General features: G+C 46.1%; 1 protein-coding gene across 1 annotated transcript in view; it reads right to left on the bottom strand.

Moving 5' to 3' along the window:
- Window positions 1-23,119, bottom strand: part of LOC119179528 (rho GTPase-activating protein 17) — a 228,763-nt gene that overhangs the window by 88,437 nt on the left and 117,207 nt on the right. The window contains exons 2-6 of the mRNA XM_037430621.2: window positions 12,524-12,668; window positions 7,583-7,659; window positions 5,988-6,099; window positions 1,115-1,191; window positions 290-455 (exon numbers count right to left, since the gene is read on the bottom strand). Coding sequence (XP_037286518.2) covers window positions 290-455; window positions 1,115-1,191; window positions 5,988-6,099; window positions 7,583-7,659; window positions 12,524-12,668 — 577 coding nt within the window. The remainder of the gene's footprint in view (window positions 1-289; window positions 456-1,114; window positions 1,192-5,987; window positions 6,100-7,582; window positions 7,660-12,523; window positions 12,669-23,119) is intronic.

A 23,119-nucleotide genomic window follows, 5' to 3' on the forward strand; every position in this document is an offset into this window, starting at 1 on the left:
TTATTTCTATATCCACATTAAAGCCAGGGTGCACATTAGGCAGCAAAAATAAGGAAAAAAAAATTGCATTACATCGTCCCTGAAATACCCCCCACTGATTGCAAAACTGAACATTTGACACCCATTTCCTCAATCACATTTTCTTTTTCAACCTGTCTTGATTTTCCTGAATGGTAATAGTATGCAATGAAGAGGAGGGGCAGGAAAGTACTGTCAGCACCACATTGTATCATTGCAGCAATTTTGTTGCCTGATGGTAGGAATATGGTGTTCAGAACCGTCCACGTACCTTGCTGGTAGCGTCCTCAGCTTCTTCGCGCAGGCCTTCAGTCTTGGTGGTCACGTTTGTATTGCCCCCAACCGCATTGCCCACACCGCCGGTGCTCCCCGCTGCACCACCACCGGTAGTCGCCAGGTTGCCGGACTGCTGGACGTGCTTCAGGGCCGTCTGGTACCTGCAAGCAAAAGTTGAAGACAGAGTTGATGCTATTTGAAGGCCATTCTCTCAGCAGTGCATGTAGGATGAGAAACTAGTCTTCACTCACATAATAAAAATTCCCTTTTAATTAGTCCTGTTCATCACAGCCGCCATGGTCTGTGACCATGACGGCAGATTGCTGATACCATGTGTTTCCCAAAGAGCAAACCAAGTGCCAGCTATGCCGATTGCATAATCGGCCCCACTTTTTGTAAAATGTATGTCCATTATTGGAAGCAGAAGCACTAACTTTCCCATTTGTTTTTCGTGTACATTTATTTACTTGTAACAGACAGAGGAGCCAAGTGAAGAAAACTTGCAGCAACAATAGTGCTTATCAATTTATCCATGTAGTGCAAAAGTGATCTTAAATGTTAATCACACTGTCACAGTAATAAAAGGAAAACAAAACACACCAATGCTAACAGTGGAACAGCTCTGACCTAGGAGAACATATCTTCATCAGCTAAGGGCAAATCCTTTGCAGCTAACAAATAAAGGTGCAAATACAGCGGTGAAACGTCCATTGACCCCCTGATTGCACGTTCCACTACCCTAACCACAGCTTGCACTTCACTGTACGTACGGTGCAAAACAATCAGCGCAAAAGCATGCTTGAGAGACGGGTGGACACACCTGTTCTTTGCAGCATCCATGTCCAGTGTCAGCTTGGACAACTGCCTCCGCAGCTTGGAGATGTTGGGCAGGTCCGTCTGCAGGGACAGTGCCCCGCCGAATATATTGGTCAAACAATATGCCATCAAAAAGAGGCACCCAATAGAAGAACAATTTTACAGCAGTCTCCTCTTAAACGGAATTCGAAGGGAATCTATAAAACTGTTCCATTCATCAAGTTTCATTTAAGCAAAGTACGCTTATTTAGTGAACTAAGACCTTTATTCAAATCACACAAACCTCACCTTACTCATGAGGATGCATGGGAGAGATAAAGGAGTGAAGAGTGGTTTGCTTGGCAAGCTTGAGTTGTTGTTTTTTTCACAAGGTACGCAACCATGCCTGACAAAACTAGCTGGAAATTCTGGACAAGCCTCATGCTCAAATTAGCGCTGCAAAAGATCAACAGCCTCTTTAGCTAATCAGTCTGGTGGCACCACTGCACTGGCAGTACTGTCATCGCATTCATCGCTGGAAGGTTGATCCTCATCTTGCATCTCAGCAATCATTTCCTTGACGGTCTCTTCAGGACAGGTACAAACATTTTCATCAATTGATTCTAGTCCTGCAGCCTGAAAAGGGCAGAGGGCACGACCTGACTGAATACTGTCTCAATGTCGGCATCAGCAGGGCTTTCTTCTTCATCAAGTACTGCTTTCTTGCGCTTGAAAGCCAGCATGGTGAAAGCATGTGTGTATTGTTGTTGCCTTTACTTGCTCCCAGGCACAAGCCAGAATGTGGATGGCTGCCAATAAATCTATGCTGTAGCATTTCCCGCTGCCTGCTCTAAGTAGCATTTGATGGAGCAATCGTCTGCGGTATTGAACTTTAGTGTTCTGAATAACCCCTTGATCCATCGGCTGGATCACTGCCTTTGCATTGGCTTGGATGATGGCTTGGAGTTCTTGAACCTGACCATGGGCTGTGCAATTATCCACGATGAAGACAACCTTCCTGCATTGCCTCGTAAATCGTGCGTGTTCCTCCCAAAGCCAGTTTTAGAAAATGGCCATGGTCATCCACGCTCTTCCGTTTGCATAATACGCAACGGGAAGGTGTCGAACGCCTTTGAAACAATGTGGGTGCCTTGATTTTCCTATTACTAACAGCTTCAATTATTATTTCTTGCCATGTTTGCACCCACTAGCACAGTGACGCGTTCTTTACTGTGTTTTCCTCCACTTCAGGCTTTGCCTTTTAAGGTGAGAGTCTTTGATGAAAGCACCTTATAAAGACTCATCTCGTTGGCGTTGAAGACGTCTCGTGGCTCAAAGCTCATCGAAATTTTCTTAAGCCGCCTCTGTTGCCAGTCGGTGTGTTTTGAAGCGGCTGAGCCATCCATCGCTTAAGACAAAGTTCTTTTCATGGCGATCCCTCGAGCTTTCTGCTCGAGAATTGGTCCGCTTTTAGGCAAATTGGAACACCGTGCACCCTTGAACAACAGAAAAAGAACTTTTTCTAGTTGTTTACAAGGTGTCGTCCACATCCGTTTAGATGTAAAGGTCAGTTCTTAACCGTGCCTTTAATCTTTTCTCTGTCTTTCCAGATCTGCGACAGAGTCGATTTCGGGATGTATTTTTTCGCCACCTCCGTCTTGGGCAGGCTGTTTCGATCGAGCTCCAGAAAAAGTTGCGACTTTTTTTCAAGCGAGAGTGCATGGTGCGGCTGCTTCCTTTCTATCTGGCTGATATAACACTGTGATCCACCGCACTTAGCCCCACAAATAGGCCTAATGCACAATTGACTCGCCGACTCTGCTCCCATAGCCACAAGCGAAAATGGCAACTGGATTGGCTTGTCTCGATCTCAAAACGTTGCCATGGTTGTGAGACTACCTTTGGCATGAGCGAGTCTATGCTCTGTTTAGAATTTGTGCCGTTAAACCGTAGGTGACCAATAAGCCCTGTTTCGAATAACCGTAGAATTTCACTGCAGAACACATAGAAATCCAGCCATATAAGCCCGTTTTGTTCCGTGAATGAGGCATATTTATTTAAGGGAGTTCCGTTTATTGGGAGTCCACTGTATTTGAATATGAGTAAGTTATACTTCCACAACCACCCTCACTGAAAGAATGGTACTTTGCCACCAATAAGTATGTAAAAAGAAAACATGGGTTGGCAGCACGCACACTATAGTCAGTTGCAACTTTAGAAGTCAGCTGCATTTCCTCCACAAAGGCGCACAAGCCTGCACAAATGGGCATGTACTCCAGACTGACATCATGAGCCGGACGGATGTTGACCCCGCACTGCAGAGAATGTTGCAGAATGCAGGGACGGGGCTATTTGTTTCGTCAATGAGGTGATCGGCTGCTCTACTTCGGTTATCTGGGTGGGGTCTCTCCCGACTTCTTGTGTCCTACCATAGCTCATTCAAATGTCAGGAATTTTGACGATTTCTACTGGAGCCTTTGTAATTACGTAAAGTAACTTGATCTGCTCTCCACCAGGAAAGCAAGACATGAGCATTTGCTTTGTCTGACCATATGCTTAAACTAATGTTTCTTCCAATGTTTTTGAATTTATATTGACATTAGGGAATACCGAACAAAAATTGGGAAAACTGATGAAACTTCGTAATTCAACTCAGAAGATGCGACTGTTCCGATAAACACTGTCAATTTCCCGTATTTTTGATCGACTGTCAGTGCACGACTGATGCTCGCGAGCGTGAGCCATGATGTCACAATCACCGAGGCTCATGCAGGACGCACAATGCTCGTCTCCCTCTTCTTTTGCTCCACCTCTCCTCTCATCTCACTCTTTCCCTTCCACAAAATTGCTGGCGCTTTGTCACAGCCAGAAGCATTGTTTGCTGCTGTTGCTGTTCATACCCGTTTTGGGAACTGAAGTGGGAGTTGAGGGAGTCTAAAGATGCTGGTGATGGCTCGCATTCTGGCTTGCTTTTTTTTGTGTGTGTGTGTGGTATCACCAAACCACACCTTCTCTAGTTCCCAGCACTGCTGCTAGATGCGGCAGTTTGTGAGAGACGCATTAAGTTCATTATTTTCTCGTAGTTTCTGCCAGGAATGAAGGTTGCTTCTAACGATTTCAGGACCCAATTTATCGATTTGGTTGAATATCTTGGCGACAAAAATTTTCCTCAGTATCCCTTTAACTGTCTCTTTCGAAGCCATCAGATCTAGAGCATCAAAGACTGTGACGACGGGTTTTCCAATTTATGCAGCTCCGACAGTGCCATAACGAAAATTGCCATTGATGAGGCACAACCTTCAATGATGATGATTGTTTGTCAGAACTAAAATTAACACATTATCAATGCATTGTCCTTTCACACAACATATTCAACTCGACAGCACTAGAAATGTCTTTACTCTTTTGCAACCCCAAGTCCATTTGCATGGCAACACAGTAACCGAGTCCACTTGCTACCTTTTACTTCAACATGAGTTCATGCAACTGGAATACCATAAAAACGCCAAGGCTTTTGAAATATCTCTCTCTTCTATTTCTGCAGGCGAAAATGCAGTAGGTCCGTGTACTCAGGTTTCAGTGCACGTTAAAGAATCCCAGCTGGTCGAAATTACCAGAGCCCTCCCCTACGATGTCTCTCATAATGATATGGTGGTTTTAGGATGTTGAGCCCCACATATCATCATCTCTTCTATCTCACAGCAAAGCCTCTTGTGCATGAAATGTCGCTGTCCTCATGCTGATCTTCAGATTCAATATTTGGGTAGAAGTCAGCGTTGTTTTCTCCTTAGAGGTAGATGAGGCTGGCTCAAAACTCTATACTCGCATCATGATATGAGAAGATTGCAGGTTTTGTCCCTGCCAGTGGCAAGTGATCTTTCCGGGCACTTTTCTTTGTTAACATTTGCATTAGCACTAATAAATATACTTTCATTGGCCTCATTGACTTTTAGTTCTCATCTAATCCAAATGCCACTCTTGGTGTACGTTGGCATGAGGCAATAGTGTGCTATCAAACAGCAGGTGATGTGAAACAGCAGGTGCTGGTAGCTTTGAAGATAACATGCCCAGGCTTCTGTATGAAAGTGTCAACTATCTACACTCAGATCTCAATATAACTAACTTGGATATACCGAAATATTTCTTATAATGAAGTGAATGCAAAATAGTCTAGCAATAAATATAGTTTCGGGAATAAACCCTTATATCAAGTTTTCATATCATAATGTACTTATTTTCATGTAAGATGGAACTTTGCTGTAATGAAGGTTGAGTGTAAGACCCACTAGCCCCTGCTGTGGTTCTTCTAGCTGTGTGAAAAAAGGTTGTGGGAGAAAATGGCAACTTGATGCTCTACTTGTAAACTCTTTGCCACACAAGTCTGCTTCACTCACTGAGAGGTTTTACACCCCAAAACCAGAATATGAGAGACGCTGGGGAGGAGGGCTCTGGAAATTTCTATCATTGGGTGCTCTTTTACCATTCACTGACACAGCACTGAACATGGCCCCTAGCATTTCGCCTCCATCGCAAAGCGACTGCCGCTTATGGGATTGAACCTGCGACCTTCGAGTCAGCCGCTGATCAATAAACACCGATTGACCGCAATAGACAGACCTTTCGTAGTAACTTCTCTAACCTGCAAGATGGGCTTTCTCGCTAAGCTTGAGGGGCCATTGATGACCTTTTTAAGTTGTATGCGACTGTATGCCTTCATGCTCGTGATGTGCAGCGGGGTAAAAAAAAAAATAACGGAGATGACACAGAGTGCTCGAGCAGCTTTTTCTCCTTATCCTGCAGCGCATCACGAGTATGAAGAGGTGCCAACTAGCCTCCATTGCCGCCTTATTAGCAACTGTATGCATGCCATCGAGGACGCACAGAAAGAGAACGCCCACCTCGAGAAGCTGGTTGGTGGGCTGGAGGACCTGCCGATCAGTCTCACGCTCGTAGTTGAGCAGCTCCTGTCCCAGTCGCTGCTGCAGCCCAGCACAGTCCAACAGCACCTGGCTGCACAGGGAGGACAAAACAATAACCAACAAGAACAGCAGCTCTGCAAGCCAGCCTAGTACACTAATAAAAGTGAAAGGGAAACCAAAACAGAGTCACGTATAAGAATAACTGCTTCATCAACATACTCCTAAATCTAAATACATGGGCCTCATGCAATTTCACTTCCATCGGAAAAACACAGAAACAGTCCACTGCAACATTCACAGATGCTCCTAAGCTCTGGTATTTTTCTCAACACTGCAAATATGAATGTTGTGTTATTTTGCAATTGAAGAAGCTCATAACTGGTGGTGCAAATATTTTGAATTTTCTATATGAATGTTATCCCATTTCCAGTAAGACATTCGCCATACAGAGCCAATTGCATGTTTGGATATTAACAACAATACATTTATTTGATTCCAAGAGGTCTATAATTTCAAGAGGCAGTTCGGGCAACTTACTTGTCTAATAGGATACACTGACATCAGCGATCATGCATCAGTCATAATAATTAGAGTAGGGACATTCATTCGCACTTTGTGAAGCAGAATATATCTTAAGCGCTCAGTATATCCAAAGAAAAGTTAGATGAACACAAATGACACCATAGGTCAACAACTACACATTCCTCTGCAAATATTGGTCAGAAAATGACATATGCTATATTTTTCATGATTATCCTATGGCAGATAAAACTATTAGAAGGGGCAAGTGTTTGTGAATCACCTTCTTGGATATCACCTACGCTAGAGGTTCGTAAATGTTCTTGCATTTCCTCTTCATCTATTTCGCTCCTCTTGTGAATGTTCCAATTTGCGAATATGAATCTAATTAGGTACTCACTCTTTGATTTGTGTTGGATTCAAGAACGTATTCAAATATTGCAAGCATAACAAGGCTTAGTGAAGTCTAATTAGAGAAATCCAGGCACAAATGATGATAGTTCCAAACTACTTAGTTGCTGGGACACCCTGTTTGCTGTGGAGCAAACATGCAATATAGCAGAGTTTTGATAAATATTCTTCCAGTGATAAAATAAAAATATCATGCTTTTGTCCTGCTGTCAACACAAAATAGTCCGACGATGATATCAATGCCAATAGGCAGTGTTTATGTTTGCTCTCTCGATCCGGACAATGTAGTTGTGTCGCATCAAGAGGATGTGCAATGCCATGGTAACACACCTTGCTCTCGTGGCATCTTTTGATGTGTACTTGTGTGTCATCTCCAGCAGCGCCATTGAAAAGTATCTGATTATCTAAGCAGTATGTTGACAGCAAAATTGACAGTATGTTTACGTTGTATCTTCCACTCCTGTAATAGAACTAAACAGGCATTACAGTATTAAGAAATTAAACGAAAATGAAACATGACTTCATTTTCTTGCACTAAATCAGCTCTGTGTATTTCAACAAGCATCAGCTGCTATATAAAATTCCTAATAAGGTTTCCAGCACAACAATAATGAGTAAACAAAGCAGACAGCAAAAACACTTACCCGAGCAGTGTCTGGCTGCCCACATTCTTGTGGCACTCTTGTAAGCTGTGGAACAGGGCGAGCTCTGGCACTTTTTTCTGCGCAGCACAAAACATGAGACCAATAAATAAAGAGACCAGCTATGGTCTGCCGTTGGCTAATGGTTCACACACAACACACAATAACGACATGTCTCATGTGTCCAGTAACTCAAACCTCGTTATAATGAACCCGGATATAACAAAATATTGGCTGTAACAAAGTAAATGAAAACTCTTACAATAGCTATAGAGTTCGAAATTAACCTTTATAACAAACTTTTGGATATAACAAACTTATTTTCATGCAACATGCACTTTTGTTATAATGAAGTTAGAGTACTATCGCGAAATCACAAGCAAGCCCCCCCCCCCCCCCCCCCCCCAATGGCAAAACAATTTTGTGGACAAGATTTGGAGGTGGGCGATTTCCTAGGTCATGAACCAAAATTCAAGATGGCAGCAGAAGAGCCTTTAATAAGAATACACATCTGTACTTCAAATGAAATGCTTTATTTATTATGCATACATTCACTGTATTCACTGAACAAGAGGAAATCCTCGTGCGAAACTTTCAGTGTTATGACAAAGGGGCAAGGCATTTTCCAAATCTTTCAAGGTTTTGTGATAACTCGGAAGGCGAACCCAAGGCACCAGACCATAAATGTACAAAGAAATTGTGCACTCTCCAAACTCGAGGTAATGGCAGAGAAGAGGTTGAAGAAAAGAATGGTGGTAGCTAAGTTGTGGGGACAATTGCATGGTCATTGCTGCATATTTGAAATGTCGCAAGAAAGGTAAGAGGGAGCTTGCTCAGGGTTGTATGGCAAATGCGATGCCGCACAACAGACTCAGAGGAGGATGGGGGCTTCGACTGATAAGTCATTGCTGAACACGAAATGTCAGTAGTATGGAAAGACAGGCTAGATGATTTTGCTGCATACTCCAGCTTTAGCGAACACACACGAGGACACAGACGAAACTGTGTCCTCGTGTGTGTGGGCTAAAGCTTCAGTATGCAGGGAATTTCATTGCAGCCAATGATTCAAGTATTTGACTTGTCTTTCTCGGGCAGAATGCCTGTGACAACAAAAAAATACTAAGAACTAAATAACTAAGCGCTTGTGTTGTATGTTCTGTGTAATAGGGGCTGCGCTTCCTACCGAGATGGATTCATACCAACTGGACCGATACAATTGTTTATTAAGAAAGGGAAGAGTTCTTCATGAGTAAAGCGTTCTATGACAAAAACACCCGTAAACGTTAAATACACTCTAACCAGTGATTCAAGAACATTAACTAATTAAGCTTTTATGAAGTACTATTCACTATATATTTCAATCAATTAATTGCAGCCAGTAAGCTCATAGGCAGTGTCCACATTGCACATATATTTTGGAGGGCACCCTGTTTTAGATATGCATCGACTAAGTGCGATACAAACTATATATGGGCATTCTGGGTACCTTTGCAGTTCAATACAGCAAATCACATGTTCTCAAAAACTGTATCTGAAACACCAGTGCATTCTTACATCTTGCATAATGGTGCACATCTTAAATACACTCCACTCTCATATTTCATTCGTACTGGTAATGCCTGGCAATATGAGTGGCTACAATCTTGCAACATGTTCCTCAATGTAGTTAGTTGAAAGGGTAACTAGAGGCGGGACTTGAGCATGACGGGCCACCCGACTTGCAGCAACGGATTTACGGTCTGAACCAGAGGTTCCTCCTCGACTTTGTGGAGGAAACGAAGTGGCACAATTTTGTATATTAAGTATTAATGCTGTAAGGCAAACCTATGCAATTAAAAGAACTAGTGAGTTTATAATTTAACTATCTCAATTCAAGTTTTTCTGCAAGTAGAAATTTCTGCCGTTTGGAGTAGTCAATCTCAACGATTACAATCATGCACTCTAGCACGAGCAATTTTCTCAAATTCTGCACTGTGTTTAAAGGCAAAATAACAGTTCATATACTTTAAACTACTAAAGCCGAAATGAAACCTTATTTGAATTTTATTTATGTCATTCATGATAAAAGTGATACTATTAACAAGATTGTAAATGTATAATTATGTAAAGAATGATAGAGCGACGAACTGTGACGTGTTTCCAAACAGGCTGAAAGCTGTAACTCAGTTTGGAGCTATACAGGTAAATTCTGGCCTTTGGAACTTGTATGACAGCTTGTACTAATTTTTTTAAGTTGCTCATCAAAACACGCCCTATTCATCCACCACCTAAACATCATGAATTAAACTAGAAACACTACTGCCCCCTCCTCCCAAAGATTAGAATGGGCCTATTGTCCCAAAATTTTCGACACAGATGCAACAAAAAAAGGAGATGCACTTGATAAATAATAGCTGTGCTCTAATGCACCCACGGTGTTATTGTTCGCAGGGCACCTTCACGATGATGACCATTCCCATGAGTAAGATCTCCATACTATGCTTTATTACACAATTGCAAAAAATACCAACTTCTGTCTATAGTGTTTTCCATCTGTTTTCCAGCAGAAGCATGAAAGTTATAACAAAACATTGTTTTGTTTATGACAGGCATTTATAGTGCAACTTGTGATGCGATGAACAGGGAAGCCTTGAACAAGAAAGCCATCTGATGAGCCCCTGTGTGAGACATTTCGCATGGCCGTAATCATTCGCAGCTTCAATAAACACCCTATCTGTAACATGTGGAAGTACTGGATGTAATGATGAATCTTATCTTTTCACATTTAGAGTGAAGTCTGCTAAAGGACACCTCTTTGTATAGGGTCAATTCTCTCATCATTACCAGGGCCAGAACTGACAACAGGGCAATAGCACACACAACATACGACACATTACCTCAAAATTTGGTGCAATGCAGATGCACCGCCAAATAACATTGAGATAGTGGAACCTGTATGACCACGCACTGGGTGAAACATTATCTCAGCTAGCACTGTCAAAAGATGATTCAGCGACTGTGTGCAAATTAAAATTTCGCTCTTCCACGAGCCACACATATCTAATGCTCAAAATTAGTCAGAATCGTACATACTGTGTACGAAACAATGCGCCATGACAGAGCTACATTTTAACAACTTTTGCAAGAGTGACAAAACTAAGTTCATGTTAAATGCAACATCGGCATGATCGATAGCTGGCATAAAGATTGCATCTTGCTTCCCTTCAATAAAGAACGCTGGCAACAGAGGGCACTTCAGAGCTCTAGCAATTTTTTTTTGTTTTTTTTTCTTAGTTTCAAAAACTCTCTTCGCATCTGTTGTATTGAAAGACTGCAGCAAGAACACCCTGAGAATTATTTCTACCCAGTAGTAATTAAAAGGTTTTGTTATATTGTGAATAAAAGACAATATAACCAAATTTACCACAAAAAACGTTTGCCTTTATTTGTATAGCCTTTTCCTTTTCTGAATAAAATGGTATTCTTTCAATTAAATCACATTCGTTTATTTCACTTATTGCATGAAAAGAAACGATCACTCAAAGGTAACTCCACCTCATGGCAGTAGAATAAAAGAAAGCAGCACAACGAAAGCCAGGACACAAATGACACACACGGACAAGCGGGGCCATCTAGCTTCAAGAAGCAACTATTTATGTGGGACGAAATTTTGTTGACATTAAGTATAAGTGGTATATATGAATTACAATCTTACTGGCTCAATTTTCTTTATTTACACACTCCAAAATAAAATGTTCTAGTGAATGATCTCCTGGTAAAAACTTATAAGAAGGTCGAGTGGACATTGTTTTATAATCAAGGAAGAGGTGCAATATTTAAGAGTGAAGAAAACCTATCTGTTTCAGCAAAACAAAAAAAGCTAAGAAAGCGTCATACCTTTCTCCAATATTTCTTGTCAGTTAGTGTGACTGCTCTTCCTGTAATACTCTTCATTGCAAATCTCCTCTCAATTCCTTGTTATTAATCTCTGCTAACTAAATCTTAATATATCATGTTCACATACTTGAACCTGGACAATTTTCAGTCCCCCTTTCTCGGTGGCTGCTTATTTTAAAAGTGACTCGTTATCATCCAAAATACTGTCAGCTTTGACACCAACTATAGATTATTTCATAGATATGTTCAGACAGGCCGTCTTTAAAGGTTATGAGGCCATTTTGTATACACAATCAGATTACCCCAGCAGAGCTGCAAATGTGATGACTGCTGTACGAGTTAACTCAGAATTTCACACCTTGTTAACCCTTTACTGCCGGATGACGTGAATCCGCGACATACCAAGTAACTTCGAGCAAGTAAGTCATGAAATGCGTTCCACCTTTAAAGCCGGCTGCCAAGTACTCACGAGGCATGTATAGCTTTCAGTGTGAAAAATTTATCGTTGTCTCGTCTGAGGTATTTTAAGCTAGTTTTGTAGCTGACGGCAGAAAGCACTCAGCGCGTGCAACAGCTCTCACTTCTTTTTTTCTCGCCTTGGTGACTTAAGTTCTATCTGCAATAATTTTGTTTATTTGGTATGTAGGCACTCAAGAGGTAGCACACAAAATGTTATGTAGTTCTGAAGTGCATTTTTTTGTTGCAAGGTCCTCGCTTCGGTGTCATATGGAGAATTCGCGACCTACACAAAGGTATGCATTAAAGTTGCATTTTAGATAATTTAACTGCGGGATTATTTAAAGGATGCTACTTAAAGCTATAAAATTAAAATCATTTCTATTTCGCTCGGCAGTTTTATAACTCAGGCATTAAAGGGTTAATTTGACATTGCAACATCCAAAAATGACAAAATAAGTGCCAAAAAATCCCATATGGCAGCACCCGCTAACCACCATCCTGAATAAATTGTCAATATGATGCTTCAAAGACAGAGCAGTGCCGCTAATGCTGCCCCAAGAAAAATGACCGACACAATGTTTGCATGAGGAGAGAACAGTGATCCCTGACCTGCAGTTTCTCGTTGTCCTCGAGAGAGACATTGTGCAGGCAGGAGAGGATGCGCTTGTGGGTGCAGGCGCACGTGTGCTTGATGCTGTCCACCCTCTTCTCGGCCTGGATCAGGTCCTCGGTCAGCACATCGCTCTTGTCCGCTCTGCACATAAAAAGCAAGTACCGTATGAAAAACAAAACGTGCTTTTCGTATGGCCACATCATCAAATAAAAGCTTCACAAAAATTATGCCATGTTCCGCTAAAGGGAACCATGTGTGGATGGGAAGCAGCGGGGAGATGGTGAACAGCACCCGCATAAGCTCTACCTGACTAATGCTGCCGGTGACCATCGCTTGATGCTGGTGACCACTGCCGTGAAGGCTGCCTGTGACCAATGGTGCCAGTGACCATGACTACAGCATTGCTGAAATGCCGGTCAACATACACGCCAGGGACATAGACTGTAATCTCGTGCTAACCAAAGCAGATGTGACCTGTCTCACGTAAATGAGGAACGCTGCAAGGCCGATGATCGACGGCTTCGAAGTGATCGTGTGTACTGAGGAAGCGTCTTGTTACTTTCGCCCCCAACTTGAGTGAGAGAAAGGGTAGTTTAGGAAAGGAGAGAGAGGTGGACGGGACGTGCATGCGCTGTGGGGATGTGGATGCCACTGAAGTGAGGGAGGCACACAGCCCCCACCATAAGATACTTCGCATTTAAAAATGAAACTGACATGGCTGGATGCCATAAATCCATAAATGTGAAGGTAATCTCAGCATAACAGGATGTTTCGATAATGTGGAAAACTGGGTTGACATGTCTGCATTTCAAAAGCAGATCTGACGCCAACACCGAAGGTGAAGCAGAGTATGTCTATGTGGAGCCTATACACCATTTAATACAATACACCCAGCTTTGAGGAAATGATTTTTTGATAAGATAAAAGTGAGAAAAAAAAAGAAGAAACACAGTGACATTATAGTATGAGATAGATTGCAGATAAACTAAAGCAGTAATTCTTGGTTTAGGTATGACATCACAAGTAGAATGGTAAGTTACTCTGCAGAAAACTCCTGCAGTACACAAACCATGGTTCACATTTGAATTCCTGATGCAGTGCACATTCGCAAAAGAAAAACAACTTGCTGCTGGAAGGAACTAAACCTGCGACCTTCAGATCCGAAGATTGTAGGTTCAGGTACATGCCAAAGGCAAGTTGCCTTTTTCTCCACTTTACTTTTTTCACATCTATATATCCGAATTACTACACTACATTTCAAGCAGTAGAATTAACGTTCCCTATAACGTCCTTGGCTTCATTATCAGCTGGTTTTTATCGAGTTTGGCCTGCGGTGGTAGCTTAGTGGCTAAGTTGCTTCACTGCTATGTTGGAGTCTGCAAAGTCCCTTCCTGGACACAGGGACTGCATTTTATTAGGAAGAAATCGAGCGTCCCTAAACATGTGCTGGGTTAGTGTTCAGGAGCTCTGGGTATTTAGAATTAATCTAGTCCACTCCTACTGTGCCTTATAATTGTGTTGTGGCTTTGGACACACTTTTTTTTTTTTTTGCTTCGCCAGTTGCATGTTGCATGTTGTTTCACAACTGCTGGACTGTGAAGCTGTAAGTGTGCTAGTGCGTGTGAGGGTAGTCTAAAGAGTGCTTAGTTTCATTAGAAGCAGCGACATTATCATTTCGTTTTATTCTTTAGCTTAGACATCTTCCCCCTCCTCTGGTAGCGTGACCAGCGTGACGCTTGTTGCTGCTACAGGAACAACGCCACAGGGTAGCCTAATGAGCTTCACTGTAAATAAATCCACATATTTAATATTTTACATAAGCATTTCCCCCCTCGAAGCACCGAAGACCGTGAACTGAAGTGAAGATCCAACCCCCCGGAACTCACCTCTCGCTTCACAAGTTTAGCTGATAAAAAAAAAGAAACCGTGGCCTTTCGAAAGCAAACAGCAAAACCGGAACGAGGCCATATTAGCCTCGAGGTTTCTTGAGAAACGCGCGCACCCTCCGCCCTTCCGACACCTCTACGTCTGAGGAGGCAACAGCGGAGGCATCGGCGATACACGTGGCTTTCGCAACCATTACCGCCGACTGGGCTCGGCAAAATGTGGCTCTTCTGCTGCGCGAGGCCGCCGTCTCCGGTGCGCGTTTGTTTTCAAGCCGCCGCTGAGTCAGGGCCGCGAAATCACAAGCGGGGGTGCCAAGGCTGCCCCGGCCTCGCCAAACTATTTCTTTCTGTGTGTTGCTGTTTGCAACAACGAGGAGCGATCGTCATCGGAACTCCCTCACTTTATCTGGACAATGGGGAAAACGCTACTCGGCTTCTTTGCGCATTCATTCTTCCTTACGTTTGTATCTTATATTCCCGTTTGTTATTCTCGTCATGCGGCTCTTCTCTGGTCAGGTTACCGCTATAACAATGCACCAATTCAAATGCACCGCAATGTGTTCCGCAGCAATTAACAAAGGTGAATTAATTGTAAACTTCAGAACAATGAATACTGTTTGGCAACCATGCCACCGTTGCTTCCGGGGTGACGCACGCCTTCATGATTGGAAGACAGAAACCACGGAGAAAGGAAACAACTCAGGAGAGTCCCTGACGTCAATCGTTATGAAGCCGTGGTGAAGCCGGAAGTCGGCCATATTGACTGGGCAAGTTCTCCTCTCTTATTTACGTACGAATGTAAAGCAGAGGGCGCGACTCTCGCTCCGAAAGCACGTGGGCTGCGCAGCGCGCGTGCCGTTACGATCCGAAACCAATAGAACGGGGCTAAACACTCTCGGCCAGCGCGACACCTTCGGCGAAATCACAACGCGAAGCAAGTACAAGACAACGCGCGCTAGACGCACTGACAACGGGAAGTGTTTTCGCGTCACTAATTCACGCACTGTACAGATAACACGATCGGTCGTGCGCCTTATTCTACGGGTGCATTCCGCCACGCAGTCGACGCGGCCACTGTGCCCGTGTTCTGCGTGAAACTCACCGGCGTCAGCATTCTGCGACCGTGGTGGCCTTGAGCACGGTGCAAGTGACACTTGAACGCGGTTGCTCTAACGATGAGATCACAATGTTGGGGTCGAGTATGACAAGCGAAATAGAAAAGATGTTTTAATACGCACATGCAAGTTGATACTGTACACATACCGAACACGAAACTAAATATGTGCATATGGTCCTCACTGCGTCTTTCTGGACACAACGCTTTCGTCCGTTGTCACAAGTAGGAGCACTGCACAACCGTCACTGACCTGCAAGGTGTTGGTCATCGTTCCGCTTCGTCATAGTGCCCAACGCAATTCCGCTGAACACTTCAAAGGCTTCATCCGCGTCATCTGCCGCACGACACATGGATATGCGCTCGTTCTACGCACTGTTGAGGCCCCGTTGTGGACAAAAGGTGTTGTAAACGTTGCTAGGAGTGCAGTAATAGCCAGGAGAACACTGCGTTAGCAATAACGCGGCACAGAGCACGGATATCGTCCACCACGGCTCAGCACGAGACCTACGGAGGCGCACATGCCGCCACCAGCCGCGGCCGCTTACTGCAAGACCAGCTACACTGCGCGTCACGTAACCATAGCAACGCCGCCTGTTAAGTTTGGCCTGGAAATTCATCTGGGCAGACGCCATGGTGCGTAAGCCGGTCCACTGGAGAGGCTCTCAATCCCTTCGGCACCCAGTCTGCCAGACGCTGCCGAAGATTTGAGTAATTACACAGACCATGTGACAAGCGAAGGCGAGTTCCTGACTTTCAACTACGGACCCTTTTGTCGTCTCTTCGAGCAGAAGCGGTGACTGATGCCCTCGGCGACTCATCGGGCGACGGGGAAGCTGGCGTGACCAGCGCCAGAGCTGACGGGGGAGCGGCGCTCTTTTAATCCTCAATCAAGTAGCCGACTGCCTATGCCCGCCAGGCATTGTCCCTGCTAGCCGGAGGATGAGACGTCGTGTCGCCACGACATCGTAAACAGTTCCAGAGAGGACAACAAAGAAAGCATCTTCCTGAAAGAGACCGCGGCGGCCACCGCAAAACACCCCGATAATTGAGCGAACCGATCGGCGGACCTTTTGAGGTATGCTGTCAGGACCGTGGGACCTCTCGACTAGCGGCACACACACGACGAGGAAGAGCCCTGCTGGCGCCACCTTGCAGTGCAGTGTTCACGACTAAATATTGGACGTTCACGTGGACCATGCATGCTCGTCCCCCTCACCTGTTGTGTGTGTGTGATTGGTGTTCCACTCGGAGAGGAGGAGCCCGACAGGGCTTAAAACGACGCCGCAGAGTGCTGGACGTCGCTCTGAACTATGTAACAGTTCAACCACCACGCTCGTGGTTTGTGAAACCACTAACCTTTCTTTTCTGTAAATATGTGTAAATAGTGCCATAAACCTGTGTTTGTTTTTCGTATCCTCCAGCGACCTTCCTCTTCCAGCTTTAACACGCCATTGTGCCCAGTGAATATGGCCGCCATGATGTCATTTACTACACACTTTTCACGTAGCGCACCGGCTGGATATGCCCTCTCCCATGTTTCCTTCATGCGTGAAGAAAACGAAGGTGGAGGTTTTTATGACCCAATGCCACGCCGAAATGCCACTGTGTCGGTGCGACGTCGCGGCTGCAGAATGAATTATTACGCATTCCAGTCACGTTGGCTCAGTGGAAGGTCCCAATGTGTTTCGGGCATCTGGCTCCTGTGCAGAGCGACGTAATTTATGTTCATCGACGGATGATTGAGCATTACCGTCAGAGCCTGTGACGTCACGGTTCAATTCAAGATTGTATCGCTAGGCGTCTCTTCTTCTTCTTAGAAGTCTTCTGTGGCCTGTAAAGCTTTTCTCGTGGCATGAGCGCCGTTTTTGGCATCGCATAGCCGGAGTGGATGCGTGGCTTGAGGGATCGACGACACCGACTCGACATTTTTGTATTTAACATATTGCCGCATTCAACCTGCAGAGGAGAGCTCGCACAGCCAGAGAAGACGACGAAGCTCTTGCCCGGTCCTCTTTACGAGCGCCTTTCATTTTAATTAAAGTGAGCTATTCTATATCGAACTGCTGCTGTGTCTGCGTCGTGACACTGGTGGAGGAGCTGGGTACATGTCCAGGACACCTTCCAACAGCCCGGGATCTAGTCCACAAAGACTTCCGCTCGTCGAAACACCCGTTCACCGCGCCAGCCGCCGCCTGTTAGGCCTGAGCCCAGAGTTCGGTCCCTGGACGGAAAACATGACCGCGCCGGGAAGCAGTTGCCCCACCATGACGAGCCCAAGCACGACACAGGTGACTGTTTTCACCCCTAAAACTCCTGTGGACTTCCATGGCAACTCATATGAGGACGCAGATGACTGGCTTGAGGAGTTCGAGCGCACAGCCAACGTTAACGGGTGGAACGCCGCACAGAAGTTGGGGTACGTGTATTTCCCTCTTCAAGACGGGGCTCGCACGTGGTTCACGAATCGCGGGTGGTCAACGTGGGACGAGTTCCGGCGGAAGTTCCCGGACACCTTCGCAAACACCGAAAGGCGGAAGCATGCACGCTTCTTCTCGTCGATGGACCTGAAAAGCGGTTATTGGCAAATCGAGGTCGATGAGCGGGACAGAGAAAAGACTGCTTTTGTTACGCCTGACGGGCTTTACGAGTTTAAAGTCTTGCCCTTCGGATTGTGCTCAGCCCCAGCAACATTTCAGAGACTGATGGATACCGTCCTATCAGGCCTTAAGTGGCAGACGTGTCTGGTATACCTCGACGACGTCATTGTTTTCTCACCAACATTCGAGGAACATCTAAGATGGCTGCTATTAGTATTTCGAGCAATACGGTCCGCTGGCTTATCGCTGAAACCTGAGAAATGTCATTTCGGTTTCAAGGAACTCCGATTCTTAGGACATGTGGTGAGCCATGAAGGTGTTCGTCCGGACCCCGACAAGATCGACGCCGTCCGAAAATTTCCGGTGCCAACAGAAAAGAAGGCCGTAAGACGTTTTCTTGGCCTTTGCGCCTACTACCGCAGATTTATCGCCAATTTCTCGCACATAGCGTCGCCCTTAACACGCATAACGAGAGACGATGTTCCATTTTTATGGGGCGAAGAGGAACAAGCAGCATTTGACGGTCTACGACAGCACCTGCAGACACCCCCTGTGCTTGCTCACTTTGACGAGGACGTTCCAACCATGATCCACACTGATGCCAGCAACGTAGGTTTAGGCGCTGTACTCGTCCAGTGGCAAGACTCAGCCGAGAGAGTGATTGCATATGCAAGTAGGACGCTTTCCCGTGCCGAGTCCCATTATTCCACAACGGAAAAGGAATGTCTTGCTGTAGTATGGGCAGTTCTGAAGTTTCGCCCATACCTCTACGGCCGTCCCTTCCACGTAGTCAGCGACCACCACTCTCTTTGCTGGCTGACCAACTTGAAGGACCCATCCGGTCGGCTAGCGCGCTGGAGCTTACGCCTACAAGAATTCGATATGACGGTCGTCTATAAGTCGGGACGACAGCACTCTGATGCTGATTGCTTATCCAGGTCGCCTATAAAGCAAGATGATGTCTCAGAAGAGGATGACATGGCATTTTTAGGGGTGGTCGACACGGTCACCATTTCGTCTAAGCAGAAAGAAGACAGTGAGTTGCTCCCTCTTATTAATTTTCTTAACGGCCAGTCTACAAGCGTTCCCAAGATATTTGCAAGGAGCCTGCCATCATTCTGCTTGCGCAGTGGTGTCCTAGAAGAACTTTGCCCCCAGCGGAAATGCCCACTTACTTGTCGTCCCGACATCCATTCGCGATGAGATCCTGAGCGCTTGCCACGATGAGCCAACCTCCGGCCACCTCGGATACACGCGCACATCGGCCAGAATCCAACAAAAGTACTACTGGCCGAAGCTTCCAGGCACTGTAAAGCATTACGTCCGCACGTGTCTTGATTGTCAACGACGAAAATCGCCACCTTTAAAACCAGCCGGATGCAACCAGTTCAAGTGCCCACTATGCCTTTTGCACAAATCGGAATGGATCTCCTTGGACCATTTCCGACTTCGCATACTGGAAATAAGTGGGTAATTGTCGCTACGGACTATCTTATTCGGTACGCAGAAACAAAGGCTTTATCAAGTGGAACCGCAGTAGAAGCGGCACGATTTTTCATTGAAAATATCGTTCTGAGGCATGGTGCTCCTAGAATTATAATAACAGACAGAGGTACCGCTTTCACGGCCATGCTCCTCAAGTCAGTTCTTGAGTTGAGTGGAACAGCGCATCGAAAAACTACCTCCTACCACCCACAAACCAACGGCTTAACCGAACGCCTCAACAAGACAATTGCTGATATGCTTAGTATGTACATCGACGTGGATCATAAAAATTGGGACGACGTTCTACCATACGTGACGTTTGCTTATAATACGGCGCAGCAGGAAACTACACGGAGCACGCCATTTAGTCTTCTTTATGGCCGTGAAGTGACGACAATGCTTGATGCCATGCTGCTGCACGACTGCGAGGATACACACACGGATGTTCAAGCCTTTACCCAACGAGCTGAAGAGGCACGGCAGCTAGCACGCGTGCGAATCGCCCGACAGCAGAGTTACGACGCACAACGTTATAACCTGCGACACCGATACGTCACTTATCAACCAGGCGAGAAAGTGTGGGTCTGGAGCCCTATTCGCCGACGCGGCCTTTGTGAGAAGTTATTGAAGAAGTACTTTGGTCCCTACAATGTTATACGGCGCCTAAGTGACGTGAATTATGAGGCCATCCCTGACAGTTCCTCGCGAGCTCAAAAATCTGAAATCGTACACGTTGTGCGGATGAAGCCATATTGCAGTGAGCCAGTTGCGTAATACGTCAACTACATACACCACGTATTCTGTAGCCGAGCATCGGGTCGATGCTCTTCCTGGAGGGAGGCAAATGCCGCATTCAACCTGCAGAGGAGAGCTCGCACAGCCAGAGAAGAAGACGAAGCTCTTGCCCGGTCCTCTTTACGAGCGCCTTTCATTTTAATTAAAGTGGGCTCTTCTATATCGAACTCCTGCTGTGTCTGCGTCGTGACAATATTATATGCGCTCACCTACGAACACGCGCCAATTCATAGATGAAGGCACAAAACCTTCCGCGTCCCTTTCCGCCTCCCATCGAAACAGATTTTCAGCTAAGCTACCTCAAGTGACTTAAGTGTCGCACAGCGACATCTAAGTGGACAAGTTGATATGAAAAGGGGTATACAAACCAACACGTAGACATTTCACCCTGCATCGGTTGGCAAACAACGAACTCCCGAGTTTCAGAACTAGACTTGCATAACGCATATAGGAATTTATGAAAGAAAAAAAAAAGAAGGGAAGGCGTTAATTGCAGCAGGGTCATCCACCCGGAAGAAGGCATGCAGATAGGATCAGAACACACGGGTTTCGCTTTTTCTGCCGTCTGTTTTTAGCCATCGGCAAAACAGCACACAGGACGACTAGACACATGGCCGCACGATGGTCCTGCACAAAAATAAAGAAAGGACCTCGTCACGATTGAAGACGACGACTCCGTCGGTACTTGTGAAACCAACGGCGCTGGATGCCGATGGCCTTCTCTTCTTCCCTTCAAAACTGTACAGCCATAGTCAATAGAGGAGGCCGTGGTATACACAGCCTGAGCGTGCGACGAAGACGACGCCCAGTCACGTACCATGCGAGGTCGCCGCATCTTCTTCACAGACTGTCGGCCCCGTCAAGGATGAGCCACGATCACTTCCGTCGCCACTTTTTTCTATGCCTGCTCTTTTACTCTCCCCCCCACCCCCTAGACGCATCCTGTCTGAAGTGTGACGCCTGCGCAGACAGAGCGACGCATATGCATGGCCGTGTATAAGCCACCACCCTCCCCTCGTCATACACAGGAAGTGTGCTGCTTGCGGGCCAAACTAGCCGGGCGCATACAATTGTCCCACAACACCACGGTAGGAAATGAGAGGTACGGGAGGATCGCGTCAATCAATCGTTGCCGCTGCGATACGCAGAGCGGCAATCGGATCACGATCTTTCGGGGCCGACGGAAAGAGAACGTTCTGCTTGCCGACGGACGCATGGTACAACGTCGGGTGGGCCTGCCCGTACAAGGCCACAGCATAGCGTACACCGCTAACCTCGAATTCATTTGCGATGCCAAGTGACACGGCTGCCGGAAGCGTACGTCACGTTGCGGAGACGCCGAGCGTTCCCTGCCGAGCATTCCACGCTAACACGACTGCGACTAAGGTTACGTGCATTCGAAGTTTATAATACGAAAATCTGCGCTGCGCATGCCCCCTTGCGCGCAGCAACAGGATTCTAGAGCAATGCATTTGAAATACCACAACACAGAAAATAGCGGCATGCATGTTCTAACGTTGCACAATAGCAGTGGCGTAAATCCAGAGAAAAAGCTTAGGGCGAGCAGTGAGACATCTCAGCGATTTCCAAAACCGGTAAGAAACCTTTTGAAAGCGTTCTGTGTTCGGCAGATACGAAATACAGCTGGCCGTGTCGTGGAATGTAGTGCACACCACTACGGGTCTAGCAACTCGTCCTTTGCGCAGTGTTCACTGAGAAGAGTAACGCGCTAATGCATGCAGATATACAGTGCGATGGTCTGTAATCCCTTGACATCACCACTCTTCGCTCCATGCGCGGTCACAAAGGGACATCGCGACCGGAAAACCAGGGCGAGCACGGCTATAGTTGGCACACGCCGAACAACAAACTGTCACCGGAAGGAGACCACCGCGATGACTCGTCCGGGCGAGGGAAGACCCGGAACTAAAGATGGGAGCAGCCTGTACAGGCGACTGAGATGAGGAACGCAGAAAACAAGGGGCAGCAGCTGTGGGTGCAACGTGTCCTTGTGTACAAAGTACCAGAAAGAAGCCCCGACGCTGTACTCCACGTGTACGTCACGTACGCTTGCTCTCGGAGAGAGACGTACTTTCACAACGAAAGTGCGCCATCGATGGCTATCACGACGAAAGGAGAAACCTGGAAATGAACCAAGAAACGAAAGAAACAACTACTTTAGAGAGGCGACACATCTTTGTTCTGAGTCGGGTCACGCCCGGCCTTTCAAGATGGCATCGCTATGGCGACTACACGGTTCTTGCCTTGCTTGTTATGGCGAACAACAGGCTCAAAACACGGATGCGCCGAGGCGTGTGGGTCGAGGACGCTACAAGGAGCAGCAAGGGCGAGAGAAATCCAATATGGTCATGGCCCGTCGGCGGCCCCAGCGTAAAGCGCCGTGCTTCTTCGCCGACTTTGTACAGCCGCTTGTGACTGTAGACGATTTATTAAAGGACAGGAAACGTGAACAAGTTCAAAAGCGTAGCCCAGGCGTTGGAGTCACTCCTGGCCAGCGTTCGACGCCAGGCTCGCGCTCGTGCCACAGCGCCAGTGCCCCGCGCGCACTTCGTTAATGTCGTCTTCTAAGGCGACATGTCACTCTTCCTCCCTTAGACGAAGTCTCCATAGCGGTCTGGAGGTCGCCTAACCTCTGGTGGTCGCAGTTGCCGAGTGGCCACTGCCTGTGACGTCGACGGTTGCGAGGGAGTG

This window comes from Rhipicephalus microplus, chromosome 7 (genome assembly GCF_043290135.1).
Source record: "Rhipicephalus microplus isolate Deutch F79 chromosome 7, USDA_Rmic, whole genome shotgun sequence".
Lineage (NCBI taxonomy): Eukaryota > Metazoa > Arthropoda > Arachnida > Ixodida > Ixodidae > Rhipicephalus > Rhipicephalus microplus.